Consider the following 26,803-nt stretch of genomic DNA (forward strand, 5'->3'; position numbering starts at 1 on the left):
ATTAAGTCCGCATATTCTGATTTTACATACAAAAGTTATGACGTAATATACAGCCCATAACAGTAGGGTAGGCCTACTTAGTACTTTGTTACCCTTTTAACTACTTGTCAGCATTATCAATCTGTGCTTACTACTGCTCAGAGCAATAACCCCCCTCTGAAATAATTAAAGACTGATAAGTAATCTATCTACGTCGCTCTATGTTTTATACAATTTTATATCTCAAGGTCACACAAACCCTGTTGCTCCCCTGCAGCATGAGTCCATATTGCTGGAGGGAAACTAGCACACTGCTGCTCGTGGTCATGCTGCGTTCAAGGCTACCCTCGTATACTGGGACTTTTGAAATATGTCTGTGTCGAAACCACTTGTTATAGGCCTTATTTTTGAACAGCCTATATTTTAGTGAATGAAAGCCCACTAACTGATTATTATGTCTACTCAAGTCAATACTTTCAATTTAAATACTGCACTACAGTGCACTTTTAAAAACATGGGATGTTAACTCAATTTAAATCCCAGGTTGCAGTGAATGAGTAAGCTGCTTGAGAGAAAAGGTGGTAGAACAGGACGTCACGGAGCAAAAGCACTTTTATTTATACTATTTATAAAACAGCAATAGCATATTGAGTGATTATATATGCTTGTGAAGTCGATTTAAATTTTCTGAAAGCAAATCTCTGTCCAACTCTCTGCTAATGATGCGTTTCCTGTCATCACACTTTCAGCAAAACGCCAGTGTTCATGAGGGATCTGAGGGAAACCTGTGTTTCCAATTTCATTTTAAAGTAAATCCGAGAGGTCTTGAACTCAGCATTGCAGGTAGATTGTTTATGAATGTGAACATTAGGTGGCGCTGTAACCCAGCTGTATTTTTGGTGAGGCACAAACCCCTGGGGGGAGAGGGCTAAAGAGAGAGAGAGAGAGAGAGAGAGAGAGAGAGAGAGAGAGAGGCAGAGGGAGGAGGAGCGGGGTGGGGGTTCCTTCTCTCCGTGTTTCTGCCTTGCACAGCAGCGGACTCCCTCCTTTCTCGCAGTGCGCTGAACCTACATGCGGCAGGTGTGTGCACCGACTGTCCGCGAAGCTCTCCTCACATTGACTACATTTGGGACTGATTTTGGATACTAAACCGAGGCGGTAACTCACGCTGCAGGTCGGCTGCATAGAATCCACCTCGGTTGTGAGGATGTTGCAGTGAAAGGCAGCAGAGCATCTTCTCCACTGCTTCGCACTCTGCCGGCATCGTCAGCTGTTGCTCTAGCAGAGAGTGGAAGTGTCGGGAGCAACAGAAAAAAAAAAGGCCAAACTATGCGACTGATTTCCAAACGGTAACCGTTTTCCACCCAAAGTCGACCGGGGAGCGGATGCGAGCAGAGGTTGTCAACGAGCCTCTGAGTATTTTCTGCCCTTTGACGGTGCTGGAGGAGCTGTGCCAATGGAGAAAGCGACTCCACCGCCCCAGCCCCAGCTCCAGCTGTCGATAGCGAAGACTGAAAGTCCAGCGGAGGACATCTCCGGTCTGTCTGATGAGGAGCTGCTCAAGTGGTCCAAGGAGGATCTGGTGCGGCGGCTGAGGCGGTCCGAGGCCGACAAGATGAGCGTGATTCTGGACCACGGGAATCTCATCCGAGAGGTCAATCGCAGCCTCCAGCTGCATTTGAACGAGATCAGGGGGCTGAAGGTGAGGGGGCGCGCATCGGTGAAGGATGAGATCATAGGTTTGGAGCGCACCTGAGAACGCGCATAGCAGGAGGGATGTTCAGCTAGCGCCTCGGCAAACGTGGTGTGAGAATAGATGGCATCGTTGAAGTTGATTGTGCCATTGTGTAGGCCTGTATGAGGATCTGATGTGGATGATACGTGCTCATAGGCTTTCACGCATTCTTAACCTAGGGCAGAGTTGTAGTTTTCATTTAACTTTTGCTGGGAGGTGGGAAATTCAGGCTTTTAAAAACCAAGAGGAATTTTATTAACAAGGGAAGCGATACTTCCACTGTATCTATGCAAATCAGCTTATAAAACACAGGGCAAGTAAAAGTACAGCAGGCCAGTAAGGGAGAAATTCAAAATCCTTTTAATACTTAAAAGGAGGGCATCTCCCTCTGTAAACCTACAGCTCTGTTCATATGCCAGTGCCCAAATCTGGCATCCAGATCTCTCTCTGTCTACACACACCCTACATTCCTAAAAAAGAAAAAAAAAGAAAAAAAAAACTGCTCATAAATCTACAATGTGTGCAGGATTATTTGCCTTCAGGACATTGTGGCATTTGCTTTGAAAGTATATGCAGGCATTATCCTTCTCAGTAACCTTTACCCACTGCCTTCATTTTCTGCACCACTAATAAGAGGAATATGGCACAATGTCCACAATGTTTACAGTTAAAGCTGAGACACAGCCTGAGGTAGACTCACATGAAGCACATGGGGATCATTTGGCTTTCTTTGAGACCTGGTCACCTCTCCACTCATCCAAGCTGCCTAATCACACAGGAAAGAGCTGGAGGGTAAGAAAGGGAGAGAGAGAGAGAGACAGAGAGAGACGATAGAGAGCAGGGAAGGGAGGAATAGTTAAATCATTACAGAATGAGAGAGGAGGAAAGAGGAAGGTATGTTAAAGTAAATGTTACTTGGTATAAAACGTTCAGGACGAATGGTTTCTCTGCCCTCACCCAGCTGTACTCCTATGTGTGGTCTCTCCATATCCTATAGAGCAGTCTAAGCCACATTATGTACTTCACATTGAATGGTACACAGTGAGTCAGTGCTTTTATGGGAAAGACAGAGAGGATTAGGATTTCGTTTTATTATGATTGCATACAGCGTTTATATCAGTGCAGTGAAGTGGATTGAAATTGGACAATGGTTGCAGCGATTTACTTTGAAATGCAATTACACAATAGAAGTAAAACTATTTAGTTTCATATCAAATGAAAAGCATGTTTGTGTTCCTGTATGCTGATTAGCATTGTCTGAATTTATGATGATGCCTAATGCTTAGGCCTAATGCCCAGCTCAACTCATCTCTCCTTTCCTTTTGTTTCTGCCTTCTCTTCCTCTCAGGACATTAATCAGAAGCTGCAGGAGGACAACCGTGAGCTGCGGGACTTGTGCTGCTTTCTGGATGATGACCGTCAGAAAGGAAAGCGTGTCTCCAGGGAGTGGCAGCGCCTGGGACGATACAGTGCCAGCATCATGCGCAAAGAGGTGACGCTGTATCTCCAGAAACTCAAGGAGCTGGAGCATCGACAGGAGGAGGTAATCCGTGAGAACCTGGAGCTGAAGGAGCTCTGCCTGCTGCTGGACGAGGAGAAGGGGGTGGTAGTTGGAGGAGGTGGCAGCGGAGGAAGTGGAGGCGGAGGGGGTGTAGGGACAGGAGGGTGCCGCAACTCCATAGACAGTCAGAACAGTTTACTGCTGGTGCCTGGGCAGGGGCTCCTGATGAGAGACGTGGGGGATGGGAGCAGCACTTCCAGCGCTGGGAGCGCTGACAGCTCCGATCACCCTCATCATAAGCAGCCTCACCTGGCTGTGGGAGTGGGTGGAGTTGGCAGTGGTGGGGAAAAAGGGAGCCCTGAGCTTGTACATAAACCCAGGTGTAGCAGCATCAGTGGAATGGGAGGAGGAAGCGGAGGTGACAGGGAGGTGTCCAGTCCCGAGCACCCAGCTGGGCGCCATCGAAGTACAAGCCTAGAGTACCCATACACCCTGCCCCAGCTCTGCCGACCCCGCTGCGGCTCCATATCCGTGCCTGACCACAGTCGAGCCATACGAGGCCTCAGCCCGGAAAAATATGGGAAGAACGTGGGCCGACGCAGTCCGGAGCAGCACCCCAAGCACCACAGCTCTGATCTCCTCCTGGGCCAGAGGCAGCACTACCTGGGCCAGGGAGGAAGCGGGGAGCTCTTTCAGAGGCACCACAGGAGCAGCATAAGCAGTACAGGCTGTGGGAGCCCTGAGCCCCGACAGGCACATTTAGGGACCAGTGAGCACCATGAAAAGGGTTGCGTGGTCCCAGGGGGCAGCCCCGAAACTCATAGGCACCAGTACAGTATGAGTCCTGACCATGTGAAGTTTGGCAGCCCTGTGAGAGATGGGCAGAGGAGGCCAGCTGGAGACGAGCTATCGCCACATCATCGGAGCATCTACAATGGCATGAATGGTAGGTGTGTGTGTGTGTGTGTGTGTGTGTGTGTGTGTGTGTGTGTGTGTGTGTGTGTGCGCATGGAAATATCTCTGTGCTGGTGCATGTGAAAATCCTGTGTTTCAGTCTTCTAATTAACATCAACCCCCACCCCCCCTCAAAAAAGCCCAAAAAATACTTAAATTATCCAACTTTCCCATCCACACAACCTCTTAAATACAGTGGATGATGCTGTGCAACATCTTTTAGACAGAAAGATACACAAATTCACACAGACTCAAGCCACACAGACACACTCAAGGACGCACTTGAGCACCAAAAATTAACACAAAAGCCTCCCAAGGTTTTGGTAATTTATTGTTTTCTCTCTGTACCAGAAGGATACAGTAGGATAGAGATGTCTTTTTTCATCTGTAAGTATTCAAAAATTAGTTGTGTGATCAGGAATGTACTTATTTGATTGAGAAAAAAAGAGTCTCTCCTCCTCACTTTAAGTGCTGCAAAATTTACAGCAGTATTGATTTTTTTTTTTGGCGTCTCTAGAGGAATGTGGGTTGGCTCAGTGGATGAGAGAGAAAATAAGGGGTTTAGAAATATTTATTTTACATGTTCTGTTTCTAAGGTGAACAGATTCAGCTCAAAAGATCCATGCTCAAATTTCAGCAAGTGGTGTAATGTTACTGTTGGCACAAAAACACACACACACACACACACACACACACACACACACACACATGCACGTACTATAGTAGACAATGAATTACCTCCAAATCTTTTCTGCAGTCATGCCCATCTCAGTGAGATCAGTTAGAATTAAGGACGTTAGAGAGAAGGAAGAATATCAAAGTACCAACTTGGCGGCTGTTTAAATACCCCACAGTGGCTGATAATGATTTCTGGGGGAAAAAGTGCTGAGTGGCACAGAGCTGGCAGAAGCTAAAGGACAAATTCCTCAAGGTGAAAAATCTACCTGACTTTGCAATATAGGCTTAAATTACAAGAGAAACAGAAACAGTCTACACAGAGCGGAGTAAACCCAACACTCACAGGAAGGGTTTCAGTTACCTCTCATGATGGTCTGTCAGTAGTTATGTGAGAACGTGTGCTATATTTACTGAATGACGAGTCATTTAAACCTATTGATTAGCTGGATTCATGTGTTTCATTGTAAATAGACAATTACAAGGCAAAGACCCAAATTACTGGTTACAGCGTGTGCTATCTTTGCTAACATTCAGTGACTCCACAGATTTTACACATAAGGATAAGTTTAGTAGAGTAGTAAAAAGTTGTGTAATGGCTTCCGTGGCACTGGAGTCAGACAAAATCACCCCAATGATGTCACTGTGATGTCATCAGGGTCATCTCAGCTTGAGTTTGGAGGACTACAAATTTTTAACAGAAATCCTCTGTTACAGACTGCAGACTTACAGTCTAGTGGTAAACATGCTCTCTCTAGCCATTCTGCGACCTCTATGGATTGCACCAGATTATTATAAAGACGCACGCAACTTCGATTTGCATCATCATTCTGTTTCTATTTTAACTGTATGTGCACTCCGTAGATTTCAGACAGATTTCAATCTTGATGTAACATGAAACCCATATGATGCCACATTAATACCTCACAAATCCTTAACTGGAAAATGTTGTGAGTGCACAGGGCACTCACTGCCCCTCGAGCCTGGTGGTTTGCCAACTGTGGCATAACTGTTGTGAACTTAGCTCAAAGTGAAATGCACGCAGCAAATAGCCTTTAACCAGGTCCATAAAGACTTCATTAAGCGTGTGTGAGAACACTTTGAGCGTGCATGTGTGTTGCCATGGAGTCATATTGGTATATCACGGCTTACTGTCTGTCAGGATGGCTGTTTATCTCTATCATGAACATGTCCCCCCAGGCCCGACCATGCCTCCACTGACCTGACAAGGACAGTAACTTCAAGTGTCACAACACAATATTTACAGGCAGATCAAGACACGCAATCAACACTTAGCCAGAGGTTGGAGATTTTGCTTTCAGATACTGAATTAATTGCTTCAGACTTTAACACAAAAATACCACCTGCCTATTGCTTATAGATTAAAATACACCAAAACACCACTCAAACCAACCACAGTACAGATGAAGAAAAGGAAGGATAAGAGTAATTAATAGATGTAGAGAAAGAGATAAGAGAAGTAAAGAGACCAGCTTTGTGGTCAGGTCCATGTGTGTCATCCACTGACCCATCCTTACTGCCATGTCCTTTTTTGGACGAAGAGGGAATTTAATTCCTGTGACGATGTAGTACACTCTACTCGCTTGGATTATCCTCTAAGCCCTTTGCACAGTATTATTTCATTTTTTATGTATTTGCGCGTGTGCTCGCTTGCGCGCGCGTGTGTGTGTGTGTGTGTGTGTGTGTGATTTGGGTGGATGCGCTAAAGTGTCCCATCCAGGGTCACTGTGGCAGTGTAGGGTTTTTATTCAGACAAATGAAAGTCTCATGTTCATGTGACACTCAACAGCACTGAAGCTCAGGCCATTTAAATTTCTGTCAAATCCAAAATGAAAGCAAAACAACTCTCAGACCTCTGCAGCCTTTTAATACATTCTGCTGTTACATCTTTTGGGAAGCTTATCACACATATTCTGTTATATTTGCAGCCGGGAGAAAGGAATACCCCAACGCGACTAAAAGCACTCTTAGTGTCACTGTGCAAAACATGACAGAGATATTCACTTCTTCTTCTAGATGAAAAAAGCCAGAATAAGCATAGCCTTTTATCTCTGCACTACGTGATCCAGAAAGTCAATAAGTGGTGTAACTAAAAAGGCATTTGGAGAATTCAAGGAGTACTAAATGCATAAATCAGAGATAACATAACTGCATGTCACTTTGGAGTTTTACAGGTTTCTGTACAATAAATGTTGTCTTGCCCATATAAAATAATGGGCCTTTAAAGCCTGTGAAGACGTTGTATGGGATATTGAGCTTTATAAACAATGGCACCTTCAGCTCAGTGATGACCCAGATCAAAAATATCAGCCCTTCCATGGATATAGATTCCCTTTTAGTGACAGATAATCAGCCATGAACACTGTAGCCTTCTGACCCAGACTGGAGGGGTGACTGTTCGCTAAGCCTATAGGATCTCTGCACTGCAGAGGGTCCTTTTCAAAAGGAGGAGAGACTTAATCATGTTTTCTGCTTTAGCAATCACAAGTTCTGCATATTAGCTTAAGCTGCTCAGAAGATCGAGGAGAGAAAGAAAGGCCATAAGGGAAAAAAAAGACACTACTGTGTGTGCGAGAACCTCTGCCCTTGTGTGAATGTCTCTCTCACACACACGCACACACATACGCACACACACGCGCGCACACACACACACAGACATACACATACACACTCATGTTTATATCATGCTAGAGGAGATAACATTCATTTCCTGGAGACGCAAAAACGAACCACAATCTAAATCTAACCTTAAACCAAATCTTCATGTCATGATTTACTTTAATGTGACTGTGGCCCTGTTCAGACCTGGCATTAACATTTGTCTTGAGTGATCCGATCACACACACACACACACGCACACGCACACGCGCACACACACACACACACACACACACACACACACATTGACAACAGACCCATCCTTAGTCGGACTGGCTAAAAACAACAAAACATACTGTGTTTTTCTGCATATAGAGCAGGGAAGTGAGATCCATTCAAAAGTGGTGACTCAAAACCCATGTGGAGACGCATGTTATTGCCAGGTCTGAACAGGGCATGTGTCAACAGACATATGTCCCCACAACATGAGTAGTACACACACACACACACACACACACACACACATGCTTGCCTTATAAATATGCAGTTTACAGTGATAACAGTAGCTGGTGTACCACTTGAAATTCTTCGTTATTTTGGAAACTGTGCCTTCTTCATTTCAAATGCTTGTCTTTTCTCGCCAGCGAACACTGATTTTTCCTCCTGAAATGAAAACTGTTGCTAACAGATTTAATTGAAGCTAGCCAGCTAGATAATGCTAACTCTGTGAGTTGGTTGCTTTTAAATGAAAACCATGTAATAAGGTCTTAAATATGCAACTGACAGCTATCAGATATCATCATATATGATGATGCTGACAGACGGACACTACATCAAAGTAGGCGTCCTTACCAGTCGACTAATGATCCATGTAAGACGTTGAAATAAAGGAGCAGCATTGTAGTTGTATTGCAAGGTCCTGCTAGTTAGGTCTACCTGAATGTTGCATACATAATCCCTGTTTGGAAGCACAACTCACTATAGAAAACATACCTGGACAGGAACCAGATTAGATGCATGCTTTGATCATATTTTCACTTTTACATGAGAAAAAAGAATCAGGACCAACCAGTGAGTTTGACAAACTATCTACTATAAATGAGTTTGGGTTGCTGGAAAGTAAACTCCCCCAAACCCAATAAAGAGAAGGACAGAGGTGTTAACGTTCACTCTTGGAAAGGGGTAAAAAAAACACACAAAACTCTTTAAATACTGAGTGTTGTTCTAACTACAGATACTCAGCACTTCAAGCATGAGGAGAAATCAAAGTCTGACATGCCTGGTTTCAGTTGCTATAAGCTATGATCATGATGATTATTTGTTTGTGGGAGTTGTTTTGCGAATATTTGATTTAAAAAAAAAAAACATTTTCACTTTCACAGAAACTGAACACAGAACCAGAAAAGTGTTTGGTAAAATTTTGCATATTCATTTCTAACTCCATTTGGTGTTTTCTGACTCAATGAGAACTGACAAACGCTGGCAGCATGGTCCAACGTTTTTTTTCCTCCACTCTCGAGCATACCATATCTGATTAAATTAGCAAAGATCATGGCATTGTCTCATTGATTCTGTTAATCTCTATAATTGTAGCATCAGTTCGGACTATCCAGCTCCTCGGGCTGTTGTTTAGAAGTGCTGCTGCCTGTCAGTGCTACAGGAATTCATCACTGAAGCTTTGGCCTCAGATAATGTTCTCCCTCTCCACAGTTACTGAGAAAGCCAGGCTATCTCTCGCTCTCTCTCTCTCTCTCTCTCTCTCTCTTTCCCTCCTCTCCTCTCTCTTCCTCTCTCCTTCCATCCTAATTGGCTGCCAGTGTGAACAACCAGCTGTCTGACAGAGAAAACTCTGATTACAAAGCCTTCTTTCTGGAGAAGGCTAGAGGATGTACTGTTTGCCAGGCTGAGCTGAGGAAAAGAGGGTTGAGGAAGTATTTGAGTGGATTACTAGCTGTTTTCTTCCCCTCCTTCTCCCCATCTCTTTCTATCTCCCCCTCTGTAACATATCTTTTGCTCGTCCTCTGACTCCACTCTATCGTCTTCTTCCTCACTCGTCTGCCAAAGCAATGGATGGAAAGCATCCCCTTGACAAATTGTGAAGTTTCGCAGCCTAAGCGGCATGAAGAAACTCAAATGTTTGTCACAGCTGGTTGGCATGAAAGGATTTGAGGGAGCATTAGGCTGCTGTAACTCAAATGGATTAGTATTATTACCCAACAGTCTCACCTGTATCGCCACTATCCCACTAGCTTTACCTTTCATTACTTTGTGAACTTAATAAACTGGCATGATGTGTAGATCGACTAGTTCAAATAGCTGCAAATAAAAGTAGTATTTTTCATTTTCTTTAATGAGTAGGTATTCCCTGCTTCCCTTTTTTTTCATCATCTTAAACAGTAGAGGAATGAGAGCAGGTTAAAAACTCCAGAGATAGTCAGAGCTTAGGGCCTTTAGAGATGTGCTATTCTCAAGGTGGATGTCTTTATCACAGATCCACAAAGGGGAAAATGCTACTTTTAAATGCTATCATGGCATTTGAATTTGTAATCACACCCGAGACCAATTATCCCAAACACCCTTGCCTATAAGCCATCGGAGCAGCCATTAATAACCTAGGAGTACATGATGAGGCATTTTGTTTATCTACCTCTGGTGCATATCCTTGTCATTTTTAATCTAGGTGCCATCAGCCTCATGCTCCTCCTGGATGGAGCATAGAGCCATTTATTGCCTCTTTGCTTTGTATTACTTAAACAATACAGACTTATTTTTGGTCCTGTACTGGTAATTTCAGCCAAATACTCACAACTAGAGTAATGTCAGAGGGAAATGGAGTGTGAAATGTGTGTGACAAGAGAACAAAAATGTTTTTGAAAGGATAAATTATGAATTAGGGAACGGAAAGGAAACAGATTATGTACTGCAGCTTTAGCGCAAACATTTACAATATTATGAGCCTGCACTGCATCTGGATGCTCCAATATTCAAATGTTTAATGTTTTAAAAGATCATTGAACGAGAATATGAACATGTTGAGCAGTTAACTGTTGCAGGATGCTCCCAAAAATTTCCCCCTCCACCAGCAGCTCCTAAGTAGCTGTGTGAGTTATGAAGGAGGCTGCTTGGCATGTACTAGCGTTGCTCCAGCCCAAACCCCGGAGGAATGTGACAAATGTTCCACAGTAGCCCCAGTCATCCGGTAGACACGCAAACCCAGTGGAATGGAGAACAGTCTTTGTCCTCTTACGCTGCGCCAATGGGGAACGGCCCACTGAGCTGAGAGGAAATTAGCTCGCTAGGCCAGGTAATTAACTGGAAGTTGAGAGGCTGCCATGTACGAGGGCAGGACTGGGCCTGAGGGAACCTCTGTCAGTCCCAAAGTCAGCAGCAGTAACCACATTTAGCAATGTTACATTTACTTCAGCTGTAGCTGTGTGTCATGCTGAGAGCCGGCAGTCTGAGGGTGTCAGGTGATCAGGTGGGGGTGAAGGAGGAGAGCGGAGCTGGACAGATGTAGCTGAGTGCATGTTTGTGCAGGCTTTCACTGAGCTGAATGTTTGACTGACTATAGTAAGAACTGATGTCCATATTTGGCTGAACCGCAACAGCAAGGCCAGCCCTATAAGCGTGAATGTCTCTGACTGACTTACTGACTGACTGATCATAATTCTACCATTGGTCAGCCAAATGCCACTTGACTGAGTTGGAGTTTCCTCACTGGCCGTTGTTCTTTTAAAATGAATTGGCACAAACAATCTCTATCAGGGGGGTGCTTACAGTCTGCAGTTTTGCCAACATAGCAAATTAGAAGTGAATGGTCTCAGTTCGGTTTGCTTCATGCCTGCATTGCGGTTCACTGAACCTGTGCATTGTGAACACAAAGCACTGCAGGCTCCTTCGCATTTTGCCATTGTATTTTAGCCCTGCCGCAGACAGATCACATGCTATTGCACTCGGACCCATGGCTGCTGGTAACGGCAGCGAGACTGGTGGACGAGGAGAATTTTTGATCCGAGGAAACAATTGCTGTACTTCTCCAAAGCAGTAAAGGTCTGGGAGCTCCAGAGGAACTATAGTGGGAACAGTAAGAGGCTCCATCAGAGCTGAATTGGACCACAAAGAGAACTGAGTCCTCTTTCAAATGAACTCAAAATATGAATGCAACAGAGTCTGTTTTCTGTTGGTCCGCTTTAAGAGGACCGAGTTTAGTTCATTAAAAAAGGACTATATGTGAAAACAGATTTATTGGGAATTCAGCTGTATTGAAAGAGAGAAGCAAACAGATAAAGGGCTGAAACTGGCTGACACCAGGCAGAATGCAAATAGCCTAGGACAGGGTCCAGCCATATACTAGGTTTTGACATAGTCTTATTTTTCACTGAGCCTTCTAAGGAACATTAAGAGAATAAAAGCAGAAATGAATGAGTATCTTCAGGTTACGTCTGCTTTGTATGACTTAAAGCAAGTCAAAGCAACATTTTCAGGATATGATAAAAATGCTCAAACATAGTGTAGCACAAGAGTAGCACAAGAGGAACACAGTAGAGAAGAGTCATCAGTTATCAAACGGATACATTTTACAGCAATGTCTACCATTTAAATATTCACCTTATTATGTAAAAGTTATATCTCCTTTGCATACCTGTCTCATATCTGAATAAACGCCAGTCACTTTGAAGTAGAAGTCACAACGGCAGTATCACCAGGACAGACCTGGTTACAATTTCAATACATATATTGTCAGTTTTCTTCCACAAAATGTTAGATATGTGAATCCCAACTTAATATCTTGTAATTCTGTGTTTGTCTACTCATGGGCATTATAAAATGAGCAGCAGAGGTCTAATACATGATGAAATTGATGACTTTTAGGGCGTCCCTTGCATTCATAATGGTCATTAATGATGGCTTCAATGGCAGTACGTTTTAAAAATACAGATCCACTGTGAGATAACAGCGACAACACTCCTCTTCCCTCAAATCATAACTTTTCAACAGCATTGACACTCCTTCCCTGTCATGTACCATGTGTACCATCATGTTTAGGCTGTCCATAAACGTCTTGCCATGTCAGAATAAATACATTTAAATAACAAGCTCTTTTTTTCTGAAGGACAAATGCCATCAATTTAACAGGTAGATGAAGACAGCTTATAGTTAGCTATCATTAGCCATCAGAAGCCACTGAAGAAAAGCTGCATTGTTAAAACCCTTTAGTGTGTGGAATTGAGCAGTGGTGCATTTTATGCTTCTGATTCCAACTTTTAATTTGTCTGGGGAAGAACGTGTTATTTCTTCTCTCAACAATTTACACAGTCTCACTTTAATGCTCGGCTAGCCTTTCTGTGGTGCCGGTCTGTTGTGCATTTGTATCACTGCTCAAGCAGCAGTGATGAGCTGCTTTGCTGCTGCCATCACAGCGATGGTTTTTACAGCTCCAACATCTGTTAACAGAGGGATAAAAAGTGAGATAACATAACGGAAACATAACATGTCAGAAGCGCTGCCGCTGACAACATTATTATCTCTCCCCACTTTCACAACACCCAGGATGTAGTTATCCATTTCCTGGGGCTATGAATTTATCTCCTGCCCATATTGTGCATTATGTGCATTTGATGTAATGTTTTCTCTGATGAGGATGACAGCAAAGGCACGTGTGCAGCTCCCATTACTGCGGATGAATGGGCTGATCTTACCAACGTGAAATGATTGGCACCACTGTCATTATATTTATATCATTATCTCTTACTGGTTCACTTTCAGCGATGTCTTTGGGTCTGTGAGATTTCCTCTTTGAGATATTGAAATCAATTTCATTACCCCCCACTGCTCCAGACTGACTGGCTCATTTCCCTTACTGTTACAGCAAAAGCTACATTTAATTACCCCTTTCATCTGGCTTCGTGAGCACTTTAGCTGCAGGTAAGACATGAAATTGAGAGAGTTCTTGGTTTGCTTTGAACCACAGTAGATGACCATTTTCTGTGCCAGTTTCTCTATATGCAGGATGATGAATTCCAGGAAAAACAGTTTTATATTGATATTTCTTCATATTCAAGTTGCATTCAAGAGATGCAGTGTTTTTTTTAAAGTGTTAAAAACCTAATTTTCACTTCTTTAATGTGAGAACAACTGTGTGAAACGTGCAGTATTTTAAGAGTAGAAAAATGTAAATTCTTGTCCACACCTATATGTAACCCCACAGGCACTGCACGGCAGCATTCATGTCAACTCTTCCGTCAGGCTTTATGTCATGAAACATTACCTAAATTGTACATTACATTGCATTATACTGAAGCAAACTGCGACTACAGATTTTTCTTTTTGTTTTAATATCTGACGCAATACATCGCATTACTTCTAAATGCAAAAGATTGTGCAACTACAAAAGAATTTGTTGTTTTCATTAAGGAGGGGGAGAGAGACACAGCAGCGTGAAAAAGTATAAACAAGTTTCAAAGGCTTGTGGGGGCTGAGAAGACAGAAGTCATTAAATGCAGACCCTTGGTGAAAAAACGAAGCAGCAAAGGATTCTGGGAGGCTTGAAAGTCCAACATCATTCGCAGCTAGTGAAATTACCAATATTGCCTCTCTTCCCCGCCCACCTGAGCCACACACACCACAATCCTCTACACGCTGTTATATTATTCATCAGCACTGAGGAGTGATGGGTGGTGACATGTTAAAATAGGACAACAGCAGTTTATCTTGCAAATGTCTGCTTAAATATTTAATTTACCTTGGAGGATCATAGCAGAATCCATACCACACCAATGTGACTGACAATTGGGGCCCTTGCAGAATGTGGAGCGATGATGTGAGGGCTGCGACACAGAGGACAAAAACAACAGAATGAGAGTAAAGGCCTGATGTTGTGACAGCTCTCACTTCTATAAATCTTTCTGACAGTATTCTGTTTTTTTATGTTCTGTTGATCCCTTTTGTTTAAATATGAATTTAACGCAAGTGGTTGATTTTAGAACAAAGATTTTAAATTTTAGCATCTGTCCATCATCATGCTAAATGAGCATGTCTATGAATGTGTAACGACTCCTGGTAAAACTGATGCCTATACTCCATGCATGAATTTGCATGAGTACACTCTCTTTTTTGATGTAGATGTGTGTCTATATCCCTCAGATCATAAAGGCAAAATAACTGCACATACACACACACACACACACACACACACACACACACACACACACACACACACACACACAAGAACAAACAGAGACAGTCCTCGTAGGCTTTATCAGCCTACAGGGTACCAATTATCCAGCTCTACTCCACTGAGTTTCATACCCTCATCTGTCCACAGTCTACTCCATCCTCACAGTGAGCCACACTCCAGACCACCAGGGCTTCAAGTTATTTCCTGTTCCTATGCACTGCCATCATTCAATTCATTACAGCGCTCACGCAGTCGTCAGAAGACATTTAACATTAATTACAGCAGCATGACAGGTCTTACTCTCTCGTTTGTGTGTTTTTATTCTCTGCATAGTCTAATGTGACAACAAATGGGAGCTTAAATGATAAAAAATGTCATTAAAGCAATACTTGCAACGGATGTCTGACAAAATAAACGAGATACAAAAAGAAAAAAAGAGGAGTAATTAAAGAAAATCTTTTCAACCAACAATGTGAGTCTGAAAAGCTCATTACCAGCTGCACCAGCAGAGCTGGTATTGTTGTTGTGTGAGTCTATATGTGTGTGTATGTGTGTGTGTGTGTGTCATCATGGCAAAATGTGGTCCTGGAGACACTCACTGTAGCGGGAACTACCACGGAGGCACTTTTCAGTACTTTGGCAGGTGTTTGTATGTTATGTTATATGTCTGGGGACAGATTTGTTGTCACCTCCATAGCAACAGAACCGTGTGAGATACAGTCATGAAACTTTGCAGGTGTGTAGTTGAGATCAAAGTGAGAAGATGGCTGTGGTCAGGAAATTAAATTAAGTTTAAGGAAATTTTTTGTCAAATACACTGATAAGGACATACCTAGAGTACACTGTAATGTTGATGAGTCCAATCATTTCTTAAACGGAATACGTCCTTATTTTGGGAAAGATGCTTAATCACGCTCTGTCGATCAGTTAGAGTGGTACCATTCTCATGTCTGTCCATTAACCATGAGGACAGTTAGCCAGTAAGTGTAGCGTAACATAAAGACTCCTCATAAAAACACAAATTGTTGTTTTTACGTTTCTGTTTGTGTATGGCTTAAACAAACAAGATATAATGAGTTAATTACTGAGATTTAAAGGTTCTATCCAGGCTACTGCTGTCAGTCTTAATGAGAATTGCCTCTAAGCTTTAGCTCCATACTAAACACAAAGACATCAGAGAAATATATGTGTGTGTGTGTGTGTGTGTGTGTGTGTGTGTGTGTGTGTTACTTTTCACTGCCATTTGACGCCACTATGCAACATCACATGTCCTTGAATTGCTTTAACTATACTTTAACATACTGTCCAGTCTCACAATAGTCCAATGACTTTAAGCACGGCATACTGAATTACATATGAAAGTCCTCAGACAGCCATTTTTTTTTGTTTGAAAAAGCCTTTGTAAAGGACACCTCGATTAAATAAAAAAAAAAATAGAAATTAGTTATTCAGCTTTAGCTTAGTCTAATTTCATTGATTTTACAAAGAAATACAGGCCACCAGGGTCTCTGCAACACTGACTGACAGCTAACGCATCTACAGCTGACAACCCGTGCAGCCAATCAGCATGCTGGTGGTACAATCTAGTGAAGCAGAATTGACCAAAGAGATGAAATTCCCCAGACGTGAAGTGGTATCGACTTGGCATCACAAGACCGGGCCTTTCTGTGAGTCACTGTTAGCCACTGACCAAACACTGACTTGACTCCATAAATATCCTGCATATTGTTTCCACTTGGTGTGTGTGTGTGTGTGTGTGTGTGTGTGTGTGTGTGTGTGTGTGTGTGTGTGTGTTATGGCCACGCATAAGCCCTTTATTATGCATTCAGGACTTACCCTCATGCTCCAGAGCTACACATAACAGCACTGACTGCAGCTGCCTGAGGGACGTTAAGACAAGTAGCTCTCCTGCCAGGCATCCTTCCTGACTGACTGACTGACTGACTGTCTGTCTGTCTGTCTGTCTGTCTCTCTGACTGACTGTCTGTCTCTCTGATTGTCTGAATGACTGCTCGCTAAACGGAAGGTCACTGATCTACCATGCATCTCCACAGGCTTTCCTGCCCAGGCAGCCTGAATAATTTATGCGGCAGATTTTTAGGAGATCTGAGGGAATGGCCATGTGAAATTACCTTGCATTGATCCTGTAAGTTGAGAGAAGGCGAGAGGGGGTGGGGAGGTGGGGGGCTAACACATCAGAGAGGGTTGAGAGATGAGCAGGGCAGAGGAGAGCAGGTTCATGTGTTTAGTGGCTTGATTCAGACATTAACAAATTATACAGCAGTCACTCACAAATACTTTATTGTTATTGCCTGGATCCCAGCCTCCTTGAATCATTTTGCAAACTTGTTGTTTTCCATCAAACTTTACAATTTCGTAAACAATGCCAAAAAAAAAAAAACCCAAAAAAACAATACAGTTTTGAATCTCTTCTATGAATTATATGATGATGAGTTATATGGAGTTAATAACTGGTGTCTGGCTGCAGAGGGGAAAAAAGGGTTTCCCATCCATAACAGTGATTTATTCAGTGTGGGAGCAGCCTCTCCCAAGCCAATCTCACAGATCTCTTTGTGAGGAAATTTAGAGCCTTTCACTCGAGCTCTGATGTACAGAGGTGGAATTTAAGGGATCTTAGGCCCTGCATTATTCTGGAGTAATCACATTATCTATATACTCCTGCTCTGACCCGCAACGAAACCTCTTCCCTCTACACATCTCTCAAATCCCATTAAATCCAATTTTGGGTTTAACGCCCTGCCCATAACTAAATCAACAAACACTGTCCGTGTGTGCTGCACGTTTTTCTCACTTTGTAACTCTCCTTGAAGAGGTCACAGACGCTGGTTAGAATTCAGAAAGAGCAACTTTCATTAGACATTGATCAGGCTCACTCTAAAGGGATTCTCTGCATTTGGGCATATGGCTTGTGTGTGTGTTAACAGGACTGCTCTATCACAAGACAGCAGTTTGTAATCTTGTGACCTATGATAGTGTGACTGCCGACCTTGAGACAGCAAATCCATTTAAGCTAATCGTTCTTGTACATGAACAGTTTGAGTCCTTAGACCGAGAACTGAGTTAGCATGATACCCTGAACAAGAAACTGTATTGTTTGACTGACATATTTTCTAACTCCTCGTGTTATACTCTACAAATATATTTGTACAGTAAGCACTGAAATTTCAGAGTGGCCATAGTGTCAGACTGACACAAATGACAATGCAAAGAGACAAAAATATCAAGCATCTGATCTGGAAACTGATCTGGATGTCCCAGACAAGGCAGGGAGCTCAGGAACAGAGGGGCGCCACCCTTCATACAGCAGGGTGATGACAAGGGCCTGCCGTCATGTGTTTATTTGACAAATCATCTGGAACACATCTGGAACTAATCACATCGTGTAGAGAACACTTGGCCAAATATTCATTTTGCACTAATATAAGCAACATGAATTCATGTTTCAGAACTCTGGCGTCAATCCAAAGCCAAACTCAGAAACTGCTGGGGTGTCACTTTTGGACCACAGGACGTTTGTATGAATCCATCAGAGCATGTTCACACACAGTCCTGCTTTCAAATGTTCCATCTAAGCTACACTTCTTGTTGACTTTGTGTATTTGTTTGAGTTGGGAGTCTCTCAATGGACCACTACAACCTGCAAGGTGAGGGTGACATGACAGACAATCGCTAACACTAACGCTAGAAACTTTTACTGGAAAAGAAGTTAAAGACCATACAGCAAAGCTAAATCTCTTCCATTTCTTTATTCTTTCGCTGCTGTTTCGTTTTTACAAACTGATTTAAAAAATGAAAAAAGCACTTAAATGTAAAATCCTTCCACTTGTCAGGCAAACATAATTTCTACTTAATTAGATTCTGAAAAACATACAGTATATAAGGATCTCTTCAATAGTAATCTGGAGGTTGCCCAGAGAAAACACTCCAACCATCTCTGTTGAGACTCTGAAACAGATAATGAAGAGGACACTTTGAAAGCTGAAGTATAGACGCAACTTAAAGCTTCTGTTTAAGAGGAGAAAAAACATTATTCTAAATCCCAGTTTGTCATGTGGCTCACTTCATATGTCAAAATAAGGACGACATTTGGACTGCAATAGTGTGGGTCAGCCCTATAAACGTGAATGTCCTTGACTGACTGAGTGACGAAGTTACAACTAGTGTTGCCAACTTATCGCCTTTGTTGCTAGATTTATTGTCTTTTCAGAGCCCTTTAGTGACTTTTAGTATAGAAAGTAGACTAATAGCTTGCACAGCCCATAGTTCAGCTCAATATTCAGCCAGCAGTAATGTAGCCTGCTAGCAGTTGCGGTAGCTCGGCCACCCTCATCTGTCTATGTGTTAAGCTAGACGTATAGTTGTGTGTTAGCTATGGAGGTTATATCATAGGCTGTATGTAAAGATAGACGTAGCCTCTGTGACGTCACCCATAGGTTTCTGTAGAGCGGTTTCGAAGCTCAGTGAGCTGCTCCACCATCACCATCTTGGCAGTTTCTGATGCTGCCTCTCGGCTATGGGCAAAGAGGTGGAGCCGAGACTAGTGCATGCTGGTTTTTTGTCAAACATATGCTCACCCACCTGTCACTCAAAGCAGCACTACAAGTCTTAGTAAAGTTTAAACGCGTGAGTCATATAAAAATGCACCCCTCATACAGTTGTCATGAAGGGGGAAATTAGCTATAGAGACCAAAACTGTTTTCTGTACCAGGCTGTAAATATGTTTATTTCTGCTGTAAAGTTGCCCATTTTAACATCAGAAATCTATGGGGATTGACTCACTTTTGGAGCCAGCCTCAAGTGGCCATTGGAAGGACTGCAGTTTTTGGCACTTCCTTGTTGGCTTCTTTTCTCAACTCTGGAGGTTGCCGCTTGCAGTTGCTATGCTTGCGTGCACCCACTCAAAAACATAACTACAGTCACCATTAGGTTGATACCACATGGAGAGCATAAGAAATGTGTTTTTTCCTAAAACTAATCAGCAGTTTTCTCCTTTGAGGTAACACACCTCCAGCAAAGCCATTTTCTCTGAAAACCTTCTATTCGCCACAAACGTCACTCTCTATTACAGTGAATCAAAGTATTAAGCACGGTTGCAAATTCATCTGGACATGCCAGACAAGTCTTTGTGCTGAGGAACAAAAGGGCACCAACTATTTGTGTGTGATGAAAATTCATCTGGAACACATTGGAGACTAATAACCAACATAAATTCAGAGCTAACTTATAAGGATTAGCTTATTCACAAGATGCATAAATTGTTCAATGTCATTTTTTTTCTTAGCCTCAATCAAAAACCACATTGAGAAACTGCTAGGATGTCATTGCTAGACCATTCTACGTTTGTATCGATCCATCAGAGCACGTTCAGACAAAGTCCTGCCCCCAAATGTATCAGCTGAATAATCAGCCACACATCCTGTCGACTTTTTGTGTGTGTTTGTGCTCATGTGTTAGGAGGGAGCGAGATACATGCGATTGTGAATTTACTGCTTCCCAACAGGTCTATGAGCTCTGCTTTAACTGTGAAATCAATCCCATTCCCCACACCCTGACCTCTAAATGAAAATACCCTCCAGCTCACTGATGCATCCCCCCGACTCTTTAAAGCAGTTTTCATATCTGTCTGTGGCGTCTTGCCCCCCACCCCCCCCTACCGTGATAAACAGAGTAAGGGAAGGGGCAGGGAACGTAGCAAAGGTAGCCCCTGGAATCCTTCACGGTCACAAGTGCGTTATGAATGTTTAATGAGAGATGTTGGTGCACCAAGGAGAGGAAATGTGCTGAAAACATGATTATGGACTCATGGGGAGGAAACCGTTGGTGGAGGGAGAAAGAGAGACAGAGAACTATATCAAGCAGTGGAGCAAGAAGAAAAGAGTTGTTTTGAAGGGCAAAGGAGGTAAAGAGGGATAACATTTTTTTTTTTTTTTTTGTAGACTGCCTAAGGCAAAGGCATTTTCCACCGCTTTACCGAACCAAGTCCTTACCAGAACTGCTCACAGAGCCACTGAAGTATGAGAGCAAATACTGTATGTCCTGTATTTTAAAATAGCCTCAGATTAACTCCGTTTTTTGGACAGCAAGAGTTTTCCTGAGAGGCAGAACTGAAAGAGCAAAGGAGTATTTGGTCAAGGATGTCAAGATAGAGTCAAGAGCCTGTTTTGTGTTTAAGGGCAGAAAAGCAGAGTGCGATAGTGTGATGTCTTTACACTTTTCAGAGTGTGTGACGGAGCATGACTGAACTTCTAGTGGACAAAGCGGTTCAGTCCGTCATTCATTAAATAAAATCTCTCACTCTCGACCCCCACCCTGTCTCTTTGTCTTTGTCTTCCACTGTTTCACTTTATCTTTTAGTCTAAGATTCGACACACTTGATGATTAAAGCGGAGATAAATCTGTCTGTCTGTGGGCTGGCGTGTGTGTGTGTGTGTGTGTGTGTGTGTGTGTGTGTGTGTGTGTGCCTGTGCACACTATGATTCACATTTAGCCACCCTATGAAGGTTGTTGCCGCTCCGCTCGCTGTCAATCGCACCATTGCAGCAGAGATTGAAACAGACGATGGGGAAATGTGGAAAAGTTGTAAATGCTGTTCTATACAGCGGCCATAAAGCTGATGCTCCTTGTACTATTTACTACCCATCTACATCGTTGCTTTTATCACGTAATGCTTTGAGTTTATAGAAGAAAATGATAAAAGGTTGTCTAACGAGATGCAAAAATGTACAACGTTGCTTTCTGGCCATGAGTTGGAAGCAAGGGGAAATGGTTAGCTTAGCTCTCCTCAAAGTAAAACACGCCCCCAGCAGAGCCTCTAAAGCTCACTAATGGACATGTTACATCTCTCTTGTTAATCCGTTCATGAACACAGATGTAAAAGCCGTAGTTTGTGGTTTTGAAGGGAGTTACGCGCTGTTACTATTCTGTGAGCAACAGCTGTCAGTCTCTGTCAGGGGCTGCCAAGCAGGCAGTGGAGATGCTGCACATAAGTGATGGGAGGATGAATAAACTGTTGTTGGTCAAGAAATAGTTTCACCACATGACTAAGGCTAGCTCTGTCCTCTGGCCCCCAGTCTTTTTGTTAAAGCTAAGCTAATTGCCTCCAGGCTTTAGCTTCATACTGAACATACAGACATGAGATTGTTATCAAATCAGCTAATAAGTGTATTTTCCGAAATGTCAAACCATTCCTTCATTCATAGTTCAGTCTGTTTTTATGTGAGTGGTGCATTCATTCCCAATTCCACCTTTTATTGCACAGTATTTCCACTTATAACAAAAACTGGTATCACTCCATCAGCATATTTTATTCAGTTTCTAAACCGACAGATGTCACCTTTAAATCTTCTTTTGTCAAAACATTTGAAACCTGTTTCTCCCTCTGTCTCTTTGCCACAGCTTTGATATCAGCCGGCTGCTGCACTAACAACTGTAGAAATGTCAAGCTATGGGACAGGTAAGAGCCCCTTGACACCTTGCCTCTTTTTCATAAACCTCTTTTGTGTTAATCAGAGTCTTTGGATTAAGGACGACAGCCAGTGAAGGTCATTGTCTGTTCTTTCCACAGACAATGGACAAGGGTCCATAATCCTGTAATTAGCTCCCATTATTCTATTTTACCATACAGTGTGCCGCCTTTAGCTGGAGTCTTCAAACCTATTTACATTTAATTATTGGGTTGGAGGGTACATGTGGTTTATATTAAGTAATAACAGTATAGGAACGTTTTCACTCTGTTCTTGTGCTAATCAGTAGGTGATCAACAAAATATTTTCTGCTGTGATCCTGTGTCATTGCAGGGTCGTTCTATGACTTAGTCCGGTGTACTGCCCCCAGATGAGTAATGTGTTTGCGTGCTTGCTCTGGCCCAGGTGTAATCACAGTGGGTTTACAGTGGGACTATGGAGTTAGAGGTGACCCTGTCCCGTCCCTGTGTGCCATCCTACGTCTTCAATCAGGCCCCAGCGGGAGGGCGAGATGGTTGTGTTAATATTTAATGACTGCAAGACAAGATGTACGTCCCCCAGGAGGATAATCGTGCCCCCCCCCCCCGGCCACTCCTGTCGCAGCACGCATGCACTACCATGTATACTGGCATATGTCGCACACATTCTCCTCATCGTTCTTCCAAATATAGCGATTTTTTTTTCTTTGTAGCTGTGGATGTAAACGTCTTCCTCCTTTTCTTTCAGAATTAGTATTTTCACCCCATCACTCCTACTATGCCTGCGCTTTTTCAGCCCACTCCACTTACCTCCATCCCTACAAAAATATCAATGACTCAGGTGAGGAAAGGAAGAAAGTGTACTTTATGTCAGGGGATGATTTGCGAGCTTAGAGAAAAGCAACGGGGACGTACTAACAATACAGACTGAAGTCAGGTCCCACAGCCGTACCTCGGCCCTCTGCTTTGGTGGAGACGGACGCAGGCAGGAACAAAGGGATCTGTCACTGATAAGCAAACACAAAAACCTGCAGTGATGAACATCTTAGTCACTCACACTCTGTCTCTTTCATTTGCTTCTCTGCACAGACTTTTGTTGATTCTGTCTATTTAACTGCCTGTCTACCGATTGTATGAGAGGACAGGACAATTTGTAATTAATGGCTTTATTAGCGGTTAATAAATCATGTGCTAACACATAATGGTTTAGTAATAGGCCATGGACATCTTTTCTGTGAAAAATCCCCGTGGCTGGTGTTTATCCTCCGGTGCTGCAGAGCATCTGGATCCATTTATGAACAGCTTTTTAACATTTACATCTGCAGACTTAGTGGATTATTGTAAGACCCCTCAGAAAGATGACCTTCAAGAATGAATTCAGTATCTGTGCTGGTGTGAGAGGCAGGAACTTGTTCTTATCTGGCAAGGTGAATAGGCCTTTTTCACACAAGACATTTTTACGTCATGTCACAGTAAGAAATGTGACACCTGTTCTTTTTCTCCTATGACAGTGACACTAAGTCAAATATCTGCTGCTATAAAAAAGAGAATTGGTGTGGATTCGTATCTGTTTGTACTGCTAATGCTTGAGTATTAATCAGCGAAGTTGAGTAATGCTTCCAGAGTAATGCACCGCCATGCAGAATTTTAATCACTTTGCAAGCAGTTAACCAGCAAAAGTCCATACAAAAAAGGTCTGATCTCACCCCAATGAAGCTGGACACTTCCAATTAAATGAGTCATGTAATCCAGACTTTACTCCTCCTGAACAACTAAACCTAAGTCTGGGCACACACCAATAGATTCAAAATAAACAACAGGTTCATTTAATGCTGATTTATTCCAAGCACAAACCAAAGAAAATTCTCCACTGTCTATGATATCATGTTGCTATCAGAGATGCATTTGCCAGTTCTACTCTCTTTGAGAGACTGTATTCTAATGCCTTCATGTAGTATTTATGTGCAGTATGTAATTATATAATAAGTGGTTTATAACACAGTTGTAAACAGACTAAAGGTTCAAGTGTTCCTGACTTTTGCTATAATTGGAGAGCAATGATAGACTTTAGGCATAAATCCAACAAGGAGCATCTTGATGGGAGGATGAATAAACGGTTGTTGGTCAAGAAATAGTTTCACCACATGACTGAGGCTAGCTCTGTCCTCTGGCCTCCAGTCTTTTTGCTAAACTAAGCTAATCGCCTCCAGGCTTTAGCTTCATACTGAACATACAGACACAAGAGCGGTATCAATAGGCTAATAAGTGTATTCTGTCAAACTATTCCTTCATTCATGGTTCAGTCAGTTCTTGTGTGAGTGGCACAGTCATTCTCACTCCCACCTTTTACATAGACAGTATTTCTGCTGATAACAAATACTTGGGAAATGCAGTTTGTGACCGATGTGACTGATGGTTCATTAAAAAGTTACCCACTCTTTATTTTAACATTTTTCAATAATTCATTCATGAATAATTAGTAAACTAATTATTGTAATCAAAAGTAAGTAATACCAATAATTACAATTACTCACAAACTATAACCCTATATCCACTGAATTTACATTTTCTTTTGTAAGTTTGTAATAATTTGCTTTAACCTTATACAAAATTTGCTAAACATCCTCATACTGACCTCCAGTGTAAACCCAGGCACACTGTGGCTCAGGTCTATTTGTACCCTGGTCTTTCCTGTTTACACCAGTCAAGGTTCAAAAATGCACCATAAGAGTCATACAGCACTTATAATATCTCTTCTTGTTCTTCTTCTTTTCCTGTACAGCTTTGATGCCTCCTCTTGACCCCAACTTGACCAGTTAGGCTCCTCAAACAGAGGAGGGGTCGCAGCGGTACTGCCCTCCTGCGCCTCTGGCCTTGATAAGACACGAGGGCCCATGGGCGCCGCTGTCCATGGCTCCGCATGGTCTGTCGCCCGTGGCCTCATCCATGTCCACAGCCCTGAAACAGCCTGCCTCCATTTTTTCATTTCTACATATCGAGAGTTTAAGGGGAGGGGAGTTTCTTGCGAGAATGCTATTAGTACGGTTGGTACAACTGGAAGACTGCCACAGCTATAAGGATTAGAGTGGATATCTCTCCTTGCCAACTGTGACACAGCTACCTCCCGGAGAGAGCACCCAGAGAGAAGGGGAGGGACGCTGGGGATCGGTGAGAGGAGACGGAGAGGACTCTGCACTGTTCGTGCTGCTACCCCCTGTTTACAAATGTAGATCATTGGTGGAGAAGCACATAAATGAAACTTTCTATACCCTGCTGTTCTCAACTTTAACTATTTTCCTACACTCTTTCCTCTTTCTCTCTTCTACTTCCCTCCTTTAGCCCCGCTGTTGTCCCATTTTTTCCCGCTCTCTCCCTCCTCCCGTTCATCTTCAGACATTCACCATCCAAAGTGTATAATGAGACTGGTGTAATCTAATGTTCTGTCTCTCAGTCTCCAGATCCAGCCGATCACATGATTGCCATCGTCTCCTCTCCTTTCCTCGTAAAATTCTGAACTTTTTCAGCCATTTAAACTGAACTTAAAAATAAAACAAAAAATTTGTCAAAGATGTTCTAGCAAAGAAAAAAAAAAAACAACTTTTCCTGTGTCTTAAACCAAGATGGTCAACATTACTAGCTGCTGACAGATGTTCTAGTTCCATAAGATGCAATGTTCAGGTGTAATTTTTCTTTTTTGTATTATCTTCTTTGCTCCCTTAAAGCGCCTATATTGAAGCTGGGGAGAAGATTATACGTTTCTCCATGTTGTTTTATACAAGGAAGTAAAGTTCAAGTAAAAAGTAGATTATTGGATTAGTTTTCTATATATCTATATATATAAATATAATATGATTATTATTTTTGACTTACTGGTATTAGAACTATTATATGAAGATGCATATGATATATATATATCAAATAATAAACAGACTTCTTTATGTAAAAGTGCATCAGTTGTTCAGGTTTTATTTCAGTGTGCTGAAATGACATGGAGGTGAGTGTGTGCTGACCTTTGACCCTTTGACCCTGCAGTCAAAGGTCACATTGGACACAATGTAAAGCTAATTTTAAGGTTAGGAAAAAATCAATAAGTCACGAACAGCAGCAGTGACAAAGGATCAGACTAAAAGGTGTTCGTCAGCTGTTTGAATGCTTGTGAAAAAAACAAAAAAAACATTCTTGTTTGTGTGTAAATGTGATTGCAAGTAAAGGAAATCTACTTGAACTAAAGTAACTAAGCTCTAGAAGAAACACATGCTAAATGTGACACCCTCACATGTCCCCCCGTCTCATCCTGTCAGATGGGCAACAATGGGATCAAACTGGAAAGAATTTCCTGTTAAATCACTGGAACTGAAACACAAAGTCTTCCTTCCTCTGCACCCATCACCTTCTTTCACATCCTGACCAACAGACTCAATCCAGCTGTGCTTGAACATCTGTTACTTACGAGTTTGCCCACCATTGTGTGTGTGAGTGTGTGTGTGTAGATTAGGTTAAAGGATATAGCTGACGATATTCTATATTTTTGTTATGGTCACCAGATCCCATAAAAAGACCATCAATGACAATACAATAGTCTGTCTCTCGATACTTTCCAACTTCCTTAACCTGTCTGGTGCTGCTGAAGATGTAATTCCTTTAAGACAATTCACAAATATAAAGTTTCATTTTTGAAAAAGACAAAATAATTAGCTAAAA

The 26,803-nt window shown here is 42.4% G+C and overlaps 1 protein-coding gene across 2 annotated transcripts; it reads left to right on the plus strand.

Annotated features, from left to right (window-relative positions):
* The first annotated feature begins 1,074 nt into the window (after positions 1–1,074).
* Positions 1,075–25,946, plus strand: LOC111229205 (coiled-coil domain-containing protein 85A-like). Of its 2 annotated transcripts, XM_022755428.1 has the most exons (4): positions 1,075–1,681; positions 3,063–4,161; positions 22,057–22,114; positions 24,885–25,946. In XM_022755428.1, exons 1-4 carry the CDS (start codon positions 1,436–1,438, stop codon positions 24,901–24,903), a joined length of 1,422 nt encoding a protein of 473 aa, XP_022611149.1. In that variant the 5' UTR covers positions 1,075–1,435; the 3' UTR covers positions 24,904–25,946. The 2 variants fall into 2 exon arrangements, with proteins under 2 accessions (XP_022611149.1, XP_022611150.1); XM_022755429.1 differs by lacking the exon at positions 22,057–22,114.
* Positions 25,947–26,803: the final 857 nt, after the last annotated feature.

Source organism: Seriola dumerili, unplaced genomic scaffold, assembly GCF_002260705.1.
Source record: "Seriola dumerili isolate Sdu_G_001 unplaced genomic scaffold, Sdu_1.0 BDQW01000230.1, whole genome shotgun sequence".
NCBI lineage: Eukaryota > Metazoa > Chordata > Actinopteri > Carangiformes > Carangidae > Seriola > Seriola dumerili.